Consider the following 14,705-nt stretch of genomic DNA (forward strand, 5'->3'; position numbering starts at 1 on the left):
TTGTCTACTGTACACCGCCGCTACCGCGCCGTACACAACGACCGTCCCACCAGCGCTGAGGGCCCGCTTTTCGCCGTTCGGAAGGTCATCCCCGTCCGATCTGGATGACTATTTCGCAAACCGCTTCCATAGTTATCGGTCTTATTCCCAATGCGAATGGCTGCTCGATCCCGACGGCGATTGCCCCAGATCCCACCAACTACCGCTAGAGGTTGTCCGTCTCCAATCGGGATCGAGGATGCTCGGGAATATGCACAGTTGAGTCAAGGAGAAGACCAGGTCTTTGAGAAAGGAGTCGACGTCACGTACAATGAGGCTTCTGGCGGGATGGAATCATCACCTCCAGTCGCGCCCGTGGCCCCGTTCAGAAGGGCAGTCCGGACGCGACAATTTCTACGGATGGTCGAAGCTCTGCCCGCGAGTCTTGTTGAAAGTGGTCAACGATCTGGACACGCCGAGAGAGACTTAAAGGCTACGTCAAAGGCAGAGATACGATTTACGATGGGCTGATGTAGTATGGTAGAAGTAAATGTTGGATTCGGATGTGGATCTGAATCGAGGATGCTGGGGTAATCAATGCATGCCGATCCCCGTCTCCACCCTTCCTAATGCCATCTGGTCGTGAATCGTGATAGTCGCCGTGTGACATAAGATGTAGATAACTGAAGCAGAGGGTGTCTTCTTCAATCAGCCCAGCGCTCCTTCTGAATCGTCAACTCGAAGACTTCGAACGCCTCCCTCCACTCAAGGAGGATCGTGTCGTCTTTCACGTCACGTCGAAGCATTGCGAGGCCCTCCCAGCAGGCGCGAGCAGCCGTGTTCGCACGGATGGTGAAGTCAAATGGTCCGGTTTCCTTGCAGCGACGGGCCATCATGATGCGCACGTGTCGTTCAGAGCACGGACACGCGCTCTTAACGCGGTAGGTGCACGCCCAAGAGCACAAGCAGACGGACGTGCAGATACACTTGCGACACCTGGCCAGGCTCAGAAGTCGAATCTTCGGGTCGTCACGACGCTCCTCTCCAATCGATCTACCTTCCAGCTTACCCAGTGTTGCGAGGCGGTAGTCCAGAATGATTTCCTTCTCCCACTGCATAGGGTTGGCACGCTTGAGGTCAACGAAGGGGAGTTGGCCGGAGGGGACGTCATCGGGAAGGACAACCTTGGGCAGAACGGTGAACCATTTCTCGGACATGACCGCCAGGATCTCGCTCGGGATGGTGTCGAAGAAAGGAACGAGGGAACGCCACTTGGCCACGTAGGCACAGGTGGGATCAGAGACGATGCTCTGCGCAAATCGACGGTATCCTAGCATGTCATCAGGGTTGAACCCTTTCTCGATCTCCTTGAGAGCCAGACGCCGGAGAAAGCCTTCCTGCCACTGGTGAACAACCCCTTCCTGTAGCGACTCACAGACATTGGTGTCGTCGAGGTTGTCCTTGCAGGCGAGCAAGAGCCGGTACATATGATTCGCGTCGGGAAGAAAGAACTGTCGAGAGCCTACTGCCGGCCGCAGTTGAAGTTTGAAGAGAGCACACAGTTCGATGCCAGCCATTTCGATGATCACTCGGGAATAGAGGGCGTAAAAAAGATTCTCCACGACCTCAATTAGGACAGCAAGCGAATTGGTTCTGACCTCTGCCTCTGCATGCTTGATCCAGTACTGCAGGCCTGTCTCAGCGTTATCAAGCTAGGCAAAGGTCTAGTTAGCGCGTGCACTCGCTGATGAAAGCTGTCAGGTGGACGAGAAGTCAAGGATCACACTAACCTCACAACCGTAGCTCAAGAAAGCGACCTCCATCACTTTGGCCATCGCATAAACCTTGATAAACACCTTGAGTGCTGTATCAAAATGGTACGAGAATTGCATCTCAGTTAGATCATCAAGGGACAGCACCTGCCCTATCCGGCCCAGAGAGGACTCGGTAGTTGGTACCAAAACCCATTCACCGCTGCTCACCGCGTACGGACGAGAGTGGCGTCGGTTTGGCGCCATCTGGTTGGGGGCCGTCAAGCTTTTCATCTTTCTTTTCAGGCATCTGTCAGGAAAGGCAAGGTGAGTAACAAGTTTGAGAGGTCGAGCCCATGGGATAATACCCAGTCAGGTCCTCTTTCTTATTCTTATTGTTAGAGAGGCGAAGAACTGGGGAGCAGGCGTCCTCATGCTCCGAGTATACAGAGGAGGAGTATCTGGGGACGGCCTCGCTTCGCTCCTCGACGGGGTTCTTCATTGGGTCGATATGGTTGTTAAGGATGAAGGAATGCGCGGAATGAAATTCCTCAGCTGTGCTGGTCGTTGACTGGGTACGACTTCCATGCTTCAAACGAAGTTTCCACGTTGAAGGACTCCAGAAATAACTCTTGCGGAGCTGGGTCATAGTGACCCGTGAGTTGAAGCTCTGATCTTCTCCAATGTCGGTATTTGATGGTTTGATCGTAAAGGAGTCGTAGCCTTATTGCACGGCCAAGGCACCGAGGGTAGTTCCAAGGGAAGACCCACGATGAGGCGAACTCGTAGCGAGGGAAAGAGTAAAAGGGGATGTGGAAGGGTCCAGTGTGGCAGCTCATCAGGTGAGGCAACAGCGGGGACAACCGTGACAGCAGCAAGCACTGTACATCGGAGTAGCCCGTCGGGAGAACTCACGGACAACTGACAGTTTATCTCGATCTCTCGCGGATAAGTGTCCAAGGGAACTTACGATTCCGCGAAAAGTACTACTGGAGGAAAAAGGGAAGTGAGGATCAAAAAGCTTTGCTGTGTTCGTAAACGCTCGCCTCCAGGTGATATCAACATAAAGCGATAAGAAAATCTAGCTCTGCACGCGGAACGTCCGGCCGCTCGCCGTCTTGCGCTCACGCTCTTCATTCTCCGGTCTGGCACGGTTGAGGACTATAGCTAGTTAGCGGCGTGATATGGTGCGCGGGTACAGAATACATACCTTGCAGGAAGTCTGCTGTGCGCTTCCTCATTCGGGTGTGAATGTATGCCTGGCATGTTGTGGTCAGTGAATGCATTTCCAGAGCCACAATGGGGAATAGCGTCTTACCTTCGAGGCCTTGATGTGATAGTGGAAGTAATCCCTGAATGTCTGGATGTGGGAGATATTTTCGTAGCGACGCTGGGGGGTCAAGTGTCGGGGGAACAGAACTAGGGTATAGTTGTCAGTGATTTCGTAGGTTAGTTCGAGGAATCCAATCAGTGCTCACCAAAAGTAACGTAGCTAATCTCACCCTCGCCCGCATTCTTGAGTCCAGGAACTCCCTCAAGCTCGAGAGGGGCGTCGCTGCGAAAGAGCACTTGAGGCGCGTTCTGAAGGGTCACAACCCGACGTCGGGCATCGACGAATTCCTATAAACCGGCAATGTCAACCCCCAAAGGCCGCAAATACCAATCGCATATATAAGACGAACCTGCAGGAAGACCTTGCCGAAGATCCGATCCGTCTCCTCCCGGAACACAGTGCTGAAGATCACCGTGACACGGTCGAAGCTAGCCTTGATGTAGATAGCTTCCTCCTCGCGGTAGTGTATGGCCATCACCTCTCCACCCTCCTTCATACCCTGCGGCGCGGACTCCGACGTGTGCCTCGTAGCCTCCTCCGCAAGCTTGGCGAACTCATCGAACGCCCGCTCAAAAGGAGCTGCCATAGCGTTCCGCTTCAGCAGGGCAAGCTTCATGATCAACTCATCCTTGGCTTCTTGTTCGGCAGGCAAATTCTCGAGGTCGATCTGTACTGAGAAATCATAACCCGGCTCAGGCGATACGATGTAGGGGCCATATTCCCGTTCCAGCACTTCCTGGGCGCCGTACTGAACGAGCTCCTTAAAGCACTTCACGTTGATGGAGATAAGGATTTTGGTCTTGGATTCGGGGGTCGAGAGGTGGAAGGTCACTCCGTCAAAGTCGGAGACCACTTGGTCAATCGAAACTGGGGGAGCACTGCGGGCAACCGTTAGCTTGGGGGCCTGGGGGTTGGATGCGTATACAATGAGGGGGATGAGGGAGGCGGCAGAGCAAGCAAGGGGGACAATTGTACCCCGAAAACCGCTCCGTAAGGAGCGATTGGATCAAAGCGTTCTGGTAATCCAAGAGAAGCATGGCGGGCAACACAATGAGTGGAACGACAAGAGGTTGGTAGTTGGGGGAGGGCGACTGCGCGATCGTCATGGGCGGTGGGGGAGCCGGACAGGTCGCTGCCGCCGCCCGTATTAATTTTTGTGCTATCGATAGCAAGTCGGCGTCTCCAAAAATTTTCCAATCAACCCTGCGACGATGGTGAAATCGTACTTGTAAGGGCCGCTTACTGAGATTGCGTGAATTTTAAAGCTGACATTATTTCCTCATAGGAAATTCGAGCATTCCGAGACATTCGGGCTCGTTGCCTCGGCGTCGTCTAATGCGATCTGGGCCAAGGACGAGCAGACCCCAGGCGCTGCTCGCCAAACGGGCGCCGGCCGAGCGATTGTTGGTGCGAGCGAAGAGGTCTTGTGCTGGGATGTTAAAAAAGGTGAACTGCTAGGCCGATGGCGTGATTCGGCCTGCAGGGCACAAGTGACGGTAGTCAGGCAGAGCCAGACAGATGAAGATGTCTTTGCCGTCGGGTAAACCTCCCATCGCAAACCCACAACGATCCATTTACTTACTATTATTTGCTCCTAATTAGTTACGAAGACGGTAGCATCCGCATCTGGGATTCTCGAACCGCCACAATCATTATTTCGTTCAATGGCCACAAATCTGCCATCACCCAGCTAGCCTTCGATAACGCCGGTGTGCGCCTCGCCAGTGGCTCCAAAGACACCGATATCATTCTCTGGGACTTGATCGCCGAAGTCGGTCTCTTTAGGCTCCGTGGTCACACCGACCAAATCACCTCCCTCAATTTCCTTTTCCCCTCGACAGAGCTCCTCAACGCCTCCGGGCTCAGCGAACACGCCGGCTTCTTACTGACTACCGGCAAGGACTCATTGATCAAGGTCTGGGATCTGGCATCGCAGCACTGTATTGAGACACATGTGGCGCAAACAAATGGCGAGTGCTGGAGTCTAGGTCTGTCTCCCGATCAGGGTGGCTGCATTACGGCCGGAAATGATGGCGAGCTGAAGGTCTGGTCAATCGATGAGAGCGCCATGCTTCAAATTTCTAGAGAGAAGGTTGCGGCAGAAGGACAGATGATCCTGACAGACCGGGGCACCTTCTATCGGCATGGCAAGGATCGCACAATTGGCATTCGATTCCACCCTCGTGCAGACTACGTTGGTTTCCATGGCTCCGAAAGGTCGATTGAGATTTGGCGTATTCGTTCTCAGACAGAGGTACAGAAGGCTATGGCACGAAAGCAGAAGAGGAGAAAGGAGAAGGAAGCCAAGCGTGAGGGCAAGGAGGATGGTGCAGAGGCCGACAAGGAGAAGCCTGAAGATCCTGCATCTGCTCCCGTCACCGAGGTTTTCGTCTCCCACGTAATTGTGCGGACTGGTGGAAAGGTTCGATCCTTTGACTGGATGCTTACCAAGTCCAGTGGGGGTCTCAGCGTTCTTGCCGCGACGACAAATAATCAGCTGGAGGCTTACAGCGTTGTCACGGCTAACAAGAAGAACAAGGACGATGAAGAGTCTGACTATACCAGGAGTCTTGCAGTCGATATTCCTGGCCACCGAGCAGACATCCGGTCAATCGCACTGAGCTCCGAGGACCGAATGCTTGCCTCCGCATCAAATGGAAGTCTGAAGATCTGGAATGTCCGCACGGGCACCTGTCTGCGTACCCTCGAGTGCGGCTATGCCCTGTGCTCTGCCTTCCTTCCTGGTGACAAAATCGTGGTAGTTGGCAACAAGAACGGCGAGTTGGAGGTGTTCGACATCGCGTCTTCGACCTTGCTCGATACTATCAAGGCGCATGATGGCCCTGTCTGGTCCCTCCATGTGCATCCGGATGGCAAGTCTATGGTCAGTGGTAGTGCAGACAAGACCGCCAAGTTCTGGGAGTTCAAGGTTGTACAAGAGGAGATCCCTGGTACCAAACGCACTACACCGCGCCTCAAGTTGGTCCACACAAGAACGTTGAAGGTCAACGACGACATTCTCAGTCTTCGATTCTCGCCCGATGCACGTCTTCTAGCGGTCTCCTTACTGGACAATACCGTCAAGGTCTTCTTTGTCGACACATTGAAACTTTTCCTCAACCTCTACGGCCACAAGCTTCCAGTTCTGAGCATGGACATCTCTTACGACAGCAAAATGATTGTCACCTGCTCGGCTGATAAGACTGTTCGTCTCTGGGGTCTGGACTTTGGTGATTGCCACAAGGCCTTATTGGCCCATGAGGACAGTGTCATGGCAGTAGCATTTGTCCCCACCAACAGGGAACAAAATGGTCACAACTTCTTCAGTGCAAGCAAGGATAGAGTCATTAAGTACTGGGACGGCGACAAGTTCGAGCAGATCCAGAAACTTAACGGACATCACGGAGAGATCTGGGCATTGGCAATAAGCCATGATGGTGAGTTCATTGTCAGTGCTAGCCATGACAAGAGCATCCGTGTCTGGAAGCAGACCGATGAGCCGTTGTTCCTCGAGGAAGAGCGTGAGAAGGAGATGGAGGAGGCATATGACAGCACCCTCACTGCATCTCTGGAGCAAGACGAAGACGGCGAAGACGGTGAGAAGGCAGAAGCGGTCGATGCCGGCAAGCAGACGACGGGCACCCTCATGGCTGGTGAGAAGATCATGGAAGCGCTGGATCTGGGCATGGAGGACCTCGAGGTCATGCGCGAATGGCGTATAGTTCAGGCCAGAAACCCAAAAGCCGGTGCTGTACCCCCGGATCGCAACCCGGTCTATACCGCCCTGGGCAACGTCTCCGCCGAGCAGCACGTTTTAAACACCGTGCAGAAGATCCCTGCCGCTGCCCTCCAGGACGCCCTCCTGGTTCTACCCTTCTCCAAGCTTACATCGCTCTTCACTTTTCTTAACATCTGGGCGGAGCGCGAGTGGAATGTGCCCCTTACCTGCCGTGTACTGTTCTTCATGTTGAAGACGCATCACCGTCAGGTTGTGGTTAGCAAGACGATGCGCCCCATGCTGGATAGCATTCGGGCCTCTCTACGCCGGGTCCTCGCCCGCCAAAAGGACGAGATGGGCTTCAATTTGTCTGCGCTGCAGATCATCGGCAACCAGATCAGCGAGCACAACACCAAGGACTATATCGACGAGGAGACCTGGACGGCGTCGCAGGCGGACAAGGGAACTGGCAAGAAGCGTCAATTCAGGAGCATTGCCTAGTTGAGGCGAGCGTTCCGAGCATGTCAACGGGCGTTGTGGGTCATTTATTGACCTTTTTTTCCGGATGTTATTGCGTGTTTGATTTGTTGAACAAAAGTTTTATATCCTTGGGAGTTCAGAGAGAGATCAAGGGATGTATCATAGTAGAATAGTTTCTGAATATAGCTCATTCCACAAGGAAATCTTATCTTTCTAAGCGGCCAAGTCAATGACTCGACTCCATTAATTTTTGTCCTATCTACCGAGCTCCATCCCACAAGAACTATCCGAAGAGAAATTGAAAGTCATAGTAGCAGTTCCAATATCTATAAAAGCGAGATGGCATTAGCAATACATCCCACTAAGCTTCTTTTCCATCCACCACAAAGGCCAGAGGAACAAGAGAACAGCAAGCCTGAAAGACTCCTTCAGCAGAACCATTATAAGCATCGACGGCAAACGGAATCCTCTTTTGGGCCCTATTTGCCATACCTCTTCCGGCTCTTCCTAAAAAATCGGTTCATTGCAAGGTCTCATCATTTGGAGCTTCTCGGCTTGCGTTCATTTCTCTCGTGCTTCTTCCTCGCGTGGTTGCAGGTGGCAGATATGATAAGGAGACGTACCGATGGTTTGCTAGCATCCAGCATGGGATGAAGAGCTCAGGACATTACTGGTCTCATTCCATGCTGGCTGAGTGCCGACTGTGAACCGCAGATCTCGCGTGTGCAGAAGAAAGGAATTTGGGGAAAGTGAAAGTCCGCAAAAATAGTCGGGTGGGTGGATCTAGTGATTAGTCAGGCATCCCGTCAGTCACGTGATGGTATACAGAGAAACTGGTAAAAGTATACAGCACCGAGCATCAAAGATAAGAACTTTGTATTAGTCTTGTGTTCTAAACCTACAAGGTTGTGAAGTTCGTTATCCATTATCCACGGCTATTGAGTCCGAGGATTGTCGGTGTCAGGATGATGGCTTCATTTTCCCGCAGCAAGAGCATGTCCACCACTGGATTTCCATGAAGCTCCCACATTGATCACAAAGCCACCCCAGTGGTCGTTTGCTAACCTCACGGTCAATGGAAGCAAGTGTATCCAAGGCCCGACTGCGGTTCTTGAACGCAAAATTATCCCGAGGAGTAGCTTCCTCCTTCTCTTCTACACCATCGACTTGCAACCCTCGTTTCTTCGGACGTGATGGTTCTGGGCGTGTACGATTCGCTGGGCCTGGTTGTCGTGATATGACAGTGGATTGTGTGTCCAAGGGGACCGGCCTCTCGGCGGCACAGACATCGCAGCATAAGAAATTGGGAGGATTCTCGAGGGTACATGTCGTACATGTCCACGGCGCCTCGTAAGAGCTATTATCTGCAGTGAGGTCAAGCGCCTCGAGTGTCTGCTCTGGAGATGGGTCTAGCTGAGGCGCTTTCGAAGTATGACAGTCAGATGGATGTGGTGATTCACGCGTCCTGGGACCGGCAGGATTCTCTTGACTTGGAGGGATGTAAGAATCTCCATATTTTTCTCTTTCCTCCTCCTGAATTAATTCGATGAAAGCTTGCAGGATGGCCTGCTCGTTAGCATCATCCTCTTCCGCCTTCGTCCTGAACCCGTTCCTGGAGGCCTCCTCGGCGAGCTCTGCGCCCCGCTCAGTTCCGGAGGCACATCCATTGGTCACCTCGATACGGCGCTGGGCAGCATCTGCGCGGAGCTTGCGTATGTCTGTACCCCTGAGGACGGGAGCACCACCGAGTCTTTTACCGGAGTTCTTGGCCAGGGTTCTTCGCTGCTCGGCAGCTGCACGAGCCTGACGACGAGCCTCATCAAGCGGGATCCTGCTTCCACCGAGGCGTTTGCCTTGGGACAGGAAGCCCTCGCCGGTGTATCCCTTCATAACGAGCTCCTCATGCTCATCTCGAAGCTGGTTCCACAGCGCGTGAAACTGCCGGTTATGGGGACCATGCACAATATGACACAACCTAATGCTCATCAGAAAGACTCCCAGGAGAAGCACGTAGAAATGTGACTTACTCGTGCAGCATCGTATCCACGACCTGCTCAATGGGCAGAAACTGCCGCTGGTCCGAGGAGTACCGTAATCTCAGGCAGATTTTTTGGCCATAGTTTACATTCAACCCCAGCAGGTTACTCTGTTGCGGATAGAACTCGCACAGGGCGCCAACTCTCCAAGAGCGTTGGCGCATGATGGGTTTGACCATGGAGGCAACTTTGCGAAGGATGAAGAGCGCCTCCGATTCACGTGGGCGTTGCTTCTCATGGCGATATTCAGAGATAAGGGCATCTAACTCCCGCATTTTGAAAGCAAACGAATGATATTTTGCTGCAATAGTATACGAAAGACTTGCAGCGGGTCGAGGGACGAGAGGTTCAGACCTCCCTCAGGGTTTCATTCTCTGAGGGTAAGTCTAGGAACCCGGCAACTTCACATCTAAGACACCAAAAGAAACGATCGAGAAACGGAAAACAAATAAGTCGTGGGCTGTGAGAAAGATGCTGCGATTCCGTGGCGCCTTTAATTAATAATGAGCTGCCACTAATGGGCCTTGTATATCAGGCCATATTAATCACGTGATGTCACTCGAGCTCCACCTTACCGGGCATTTAACGTACGCTTTATTCAGATTACGTGTTGATGCAGATGAGTCTACATGTCTACAGTCATTCTATTCAGCATAGAACGTTTTCTTGTCATACTTGGTAAGCCCCTAATTTGTGTTGATGGAAACAAACGATAGAGGAATATATCAACGCCACCACGCTTTGGAACTGGGAAACGCCTGGCTATTCGCCTTCAATCATCGCCTAAGACGTAGACAATCACATCACTTTCTTTCATGTCACCGAAGTAGCATAATCATCGTAGTCATACCTACCTGGTAGGTCGTGTCCATCTCGACCAACACCTCACAGATCATGTGACTTCGAGATAAAGTGGAGATGACGCTACTTATCGGCCGTCTGGAGCTTATCGTCTTCGTTTTTCGCTTTCCAGGATTTACCAAACGCCACCATGACAAGCGACGACCAGTTCTTCTTCGACTATGTGAGTGACGGCCCTTATCGCAAGGATAATACCTCGTCTCGCGCTGACAGCCTGTGCCTCTGCAGCTTGCGTCCATACCGCATGACGTAAGACGATACTCGTTGCAGGTCGCCGACTCCATCGACCGCCAGTTCGACTGGGCAGCGGCCACGATCCGGGATACCCTTTCACATCAAACATGGCTGCCGCCATCGGTCCGACCGAGGTTGCGTGCTCAGGACATGCGCTCGTCGCCGCATGGGTTGGCCGACCGGGTCCAGGACTGGCTGGCTCGGCATCGCGCGCTGACCGCGGCTATCGTTGCATTTGTCGGAACCGGGTGTGTTTTGCTATATGGGAACAAAAAGCTGAACAGCAAGCGGAGAAAGGCTAGAAAGGCTGGTAATGGGGCACGAAAGGAGATCGTTGGTACGTCGAGGGGACCGTTTATGGCCGACTGGGTCGTCATTAGATCGATGTGCTAATTGGCGGTATAGTGGTTGCTGGATCGCCGCATGAACCTATGACACGAGCTATTGCTGCGGATTTGGAGCGTCGAGGATACATTGTTTATGTGACGGTTTCATCTGCGGACGAGGAACATCTTGTTCAATCTGAGCACCGGGCGGACATCAAAGCCCTGTGGCTGGATCTGACAACGGTTGGTTTCAAGACTGAAGGCCGAGAAGCTGAAATTACATTTCTAACATCGATTTAGACCTCGCCGAACCAGTCCGAACTCCACCCTTCGCTTCATGAGCTTCGTACCTTGATCACACAGCCTCAGTATCCCCTCCCAGGGATGCCCCCGCATACCTGCCAGCTGAGCGGTGTTATCATCGTGCCGTCGCCGAACTACGCCTCCGGTCCCGTTGCTACCATTCCAGCCTCATCGTGGGCCGACACCATCAACACCCGTCTTCTTTCTCCCATCCTCACTGCCCAGGTGTTCCTGCCTCTGTTGACCCTCCGCAGCAACAGCAGCTCTCTTATTTTCGCCTACCCATCCATCTCATCATCTCTTTCTGCCCCCTTCGCTGGACCTGAAGTTACCACAGCCCGAGCGATTTCAGGCTTCGCGACCTCGCTCCGCCAGGAACTTTACCTTCTCGAGAACGGAAATGTCGATGTCGTCGAACTTCGGCTTGGAAACATCGACTTGGGCCCGTCCTACCGGAATGCTCAGAACCAAATTGCCGGGACGGAAGTTCTGGCATGGAGCGCGCAGCAGCGGGCTCTCTACGGCTCCCAGTACTTAAACAGTATTGAGCAGCGACCTGTCGCTTCTGCTGGGCCTGCCACTATTCGCGGATCTCCCGCGCGTGCCCTTCATCACGCTGTGCTAGATGCCTTGGAGCCAGCCTCCCGGAATATCTTTGGACGCCGCGTGCACAAGAAGGCCGTCATGTATGTGGGTCGAGGGGCGCGGTCGTACGGCGTGATCGGTGACTGGGTGCCCAGTGGACTGGTAGGCTTGATGATGGGTTACCGCAGAGGGCAGGCCGCGGGCTTGGGCAGTCCCAGTAGTGGCAGTGAGACCAGCTGGGAGCGTGTTTAAGTCCTGGCCAGCACAGCTGCCTTCCAGTCTTGCTGGCTCAGCTCCCAGGTGCCAAGCGCTCTTCGGGTTGCTTGAGCAGCAGCGAAGTGATTCTCCCGACTCCGATTTTTGGAAAGCATGTTTGGATTACCCTGTATATATATCATACTCCTCGCTCTTAATGGCGCCAATGGAATTGGTTCTTTTTATCAACATTAGGCTATATGCACATTATGGCATCAAATATCATGGTGTCCGTAGATCGTTCGGGGGTCTTCACCCAAGGTAACCCGTCCCTTTTACACCTTCATTTCCATCGACGGACCCTGCATACCTGCCGAGATACCGCCTGGTCCGTGGTCACGCATCGGATCCCGCGCCGCGCGCTTGATCTTGCCTCCGGTCAGGTAGACCCGCAGACGGATCAGCAACCAGGAGATCACAAAGAGCACCAAGATTGCGGCCAAGATGCCGAAGCAGTAGCCGGCAACCCGGCCGCTCTTCTGGCCATGAGAGCCGGGGTCCAGGAACGAGTAAGTGTAAAACCCTTCCGTGTGGACGGTGATATACGCGACACACAAGTAAAGCAGGAGCAGCAGGATGAGGACAGGAAGGGCCATCCAGGGGTGGGGAGCGGTAGCCGGGAGGATAATCTCCAACAGGGCATAGAGGGAGTTGAGGGCGTGCTGGGAGATCTGTTTTGGCTGTGAGCTTTGGTTCTTTTGGGTTGCTTCCGAAGAATGTGGGGGGGGGCGGGGAGGGGCATCAAGTGAGACATGCTGCATGACAGCTTCACACGTACATTGGACCAGCCGGGGAAGGTCTCCTTGTAGAAGGGTGGATTGAACAGAATTACCCAGAAGACAATCGTCACAAGGAAGGGGAAGGTCGTGATAGTGGCATACAGCAGCCCATGGAGCACGCGACACGCCCGGGGCCAGCGGTCGAAGAGAACGGAGCGGCCCGTCCGCGCATAGCAGGCCGTGTGGATGGCGGCGAAGAGATGGTAGAAGCCCAGGCCCCAGTAGGTCAGCCAGGTGAAGTAACTGAAGGACTGGCCTATGTCGCTCCGGTCGTCGTGGGTGCCATACCAGGCCCAGATGACGATGATGGAGGTGAAGATGTATAGTGCGATCAGGCCGCGCAGACCTGCGAGCACGGCGGGGGCAGCAGCCAAGACGTTTCGAAGCAATGGCGGGTGTCGAGGCTGGGGTCGGCCCCGAAGAGCGTTGCGCAGGGGATGCGGCGCATCGTGAAGAAGTCTCTGCGTTGCCTGATTATATTTCTCTGTAGCTGTTCGAGCTTTCGGGATTATGAGTGGACGAGGACGAGCTCGATGGGCACTACTTGAGTGAATCCTCCACCCCCAGACCAGCTGCAGATGGAGACGGAAGCACAAACGAACCGAACCATTATTTCGCTTGTCCAATTGTATTAGGCCAAGTCGAGACTGAGCCCCGGTCGATTTGGGACGCCAAGGGATTACGCCGACGCGAGCAGCTCAGAAGCCGCATCGGGTCGATGGACTCGCCTCCCGATGCCTAGGATAGGCGCCTCACCTCATAATTCAGCTCAGCAGCTAACCACGAATACACCGGTACGTACTAAAGTGCTACTGTACAGTACTGTAGGTGAACGGCTAGTATAGTCACTAAAACCAGCCCCGCTCCCACGGGTGCCAGATCCCTCGAGCATCGGATTGGTCTCGCGATCGGCTGAAACCTCCTCAAAGGGGAACCGCCGTCCGATCGATGGGGGCGGAATTCAAAATCTAGCTGGGAGACCTTCGCGCGGGCGGCTAGCGACTTCTGAGAGGGATACTGCTGCCCTATAAGGAGGAGTATATGATGGGGTGGCGATGCTCTCGATCTACTCCGTCCAGACTCCGAAGAGTCCGCCATCTACGACCTCATCAGCTGACCCGAGTCAAGAGTCAACAGACCGACAACAAAGCGAAACTCCCCAGGAACTAACTGTACTAACTGCAGGATTCGCTCCAAAATAAGAAGCAGGCCGCCACTAGCCCACTAGCCCACCGGCCCACTGGCCGCGCACGATTGGTGCAGCCAGGGCCGCGCCGCGCGTGGGCCTGAGAGTGCGGGTGATTTGGACGGGTGTTTGGAGGCATGCCGTGTGGGGTGAAGATGGGCCATGGAAAGACGGCCGCGAAACAAGCGATTCTAGAAGGCCGCTGATCCTATGGCCAGTGCAGCACAGGACAGCCAGTGGCCAGTATTCTTAGCCTTGTTTGATTAGCACAAATCTGACTAAACTATTGAATGTGCAAACGTGCCTATCGGAGGGCGGATGGCCTCAATCGAAAGGACCGATGCTATTCTTGGCGACCCCTGAAAGACTGAAAGACTGAAAGACTGAAAGACTGAAAGACTAACCTCGCTTTCATGCGCCTCCGCCAGTCGGCTGCATTTGCGCTTCCCACGCTTGTCAAGCCTTCGAGTCTACCGACTCTTCTCCTCCCTCTTAACCCCCTTACTGGCCATGATTTTGGCCCTGGGCAATCCGACACTTGGGAAAGACGAGAAACCCGAGTGGAGCAGCCTTACCCCTTCTAGTGCACGGGACGCCCGCGACCACAACCGCAGTCGAGTTGCATTGTGATCGTCAGGGCCTCGCCCGTTTTACTCCCTCCTTTCTCCTGTGACACACCGCGCCCATTTGTTTGTTCTTGTCCTCGTCTTGACTCTTTTGCCTCTCGACGTCCCCATCCTGTCAGGGCTGTCATTCCTTTGGCCTCGACGCCGCCCCCCGCCCAAAGATTTCTACCTAGTCCCCTCCCCCCGCCTCCTTCCCACTCTGCGCCCTGCGCCGTGACAGCATTCGAGTTTCAGGCTATTTTCCCCGTCGAGC

General features: G+C 53.9%; 6 protein-coding genes across 6 annotated transcripts; 2 read left to right on the forward strand and 4 right to left on the reverse strand.

The window, feature by feature from the left end:
• Positions 1-683: 683 nt before the first annotated feature.
• Positions 684-2,379, reverse strand: N7482_003344 (uncharacterized protein; the record flags this gene model as incomplete). The annotated part of the gene is made up of 3 exons (XM_056685469.1): positions 684-1,691; positions 1,770-2,040; positions 2,099-2,379. 3 exons carry the CDS (start codon positions 2,377-2,379, stop codon positions 684-686), a joined length of 1,560 nt encoding a protein of 519 aa, XP_056544211.1.
• A 432-nt stretch (positions 2,380-2,811) lies between these two features.
• Positions 2,812-4,169, reverse strand: N7482_003345 (actin-related protein 2/3 complex subunit 2; the record flags this gene model as incomplete). The annotated part of the gene is made up of 6 exons (XM_056685470.1): positions 2,812-2,891; positions 2,941-2,989; positions 3,049-3,149; positions 3,209-3,350; positions 3,413-3,941; positions 4,039-4,169. 6 exons carry the CDS (start codon positions 4,167-4,169, stop codon positions 2,812-2,814), a joined length of 1,032 nt encoding a protein of 343 aa, XP_056544212.1.
• A 105-nt stretch (positions 4,170-4,274) lies between these two features.
• N7482_003346 (snoRNA-binding rRNA-processing protein DIP2) lies at positions 4,275-7,282 on the forward strand (the record flags this gene model as incomplete). The annotated part of the gene is made up of 3 exons (XM_056685471.1): positions 4,275-4,291; positions 4,349-4,603; positions 4,666-7,282. The coding sequence occupies 3 exons, from the start codon at positions 4,275-4,277 to the stop codon at positions 7,280-7,282; spliced, it is 2,889 nt and encodes a 962-aa protein (XP_056544213.1).
• Positions 7,283-8,221: 939 nt separating this feature from the next.
• Positions 8,222-9,572, reverse strand: N7482_003347 (metalloendopeptidase WSS1; the record flags this gene model as incomplete). The annotated part of the gene is made up of 2 exons (XM_056685472.1): positions 8,222-9,236; positions 9,289-9,572. 2 exons carry the CDS (start codon positions 9,570-9,572, stop codon positions 8,222-8,224), a joined length of 1,299 nt encoding a protein of 432 aa, XP_056544214.1.
• A 716-nt stretch (positions 9,573-10,288) lies between these two features.
• Positions 10,289-11,858, forward strand: N7482_003348 (DUF1776 domain-containing protein; the record flags this gene model as incomplete). Its single annotated transcript, XM_056685473.1, has 4 exons — positions 10,289-10,321; positions 10,387-10,729; positions 10,798-10,961; positions 11,019-11,858. The coding sequence occupies 4 exons, from the start codon at positions 10,289-10,291 to the stop codon at positions 11,856-11,858; spliced, it is 1,380 nt and encodes a 459-aa protein (XP_056544215.1).
• Positions 11,859-12,136: 278 nt separating this feature from the next.
• On the reverse strand, positions 12,137-13,250 carry N7482_003349 (uncharacterized protein; the record flags this gene model as incomplete). The annotated part of the gene is made up of 3 exons (XM_056685474.1): positions 12,137-12,532; positions 12,640-13,180; positions 13,243-13,250. 3 exons carry the CDS (start codon positions 13,248-13,250, stop codon positions 12,137-12,139), a joined length of 945 nt encoding a protein of 314 aa, XP_056544216.1.
• Positions 13,251-14,705: the final 1,455 nt, after the last annotated feature.

This window comes from Penicillium canariense (genome assembly GCF_028826845.1).
Source record: "Penicillium canariense strain IBT 26290 chromosome Unknown utg000002l_segment0_segment0, whole genome shotgun sequence".
NCBI classification, from domain to species: domain Eukaryota; kingdom Fungi; phylum Ascomycota; class Eurotiomycetes; order Eurotiales; family Aspergillaceae; genus Penicillium; species Penicillium canariense.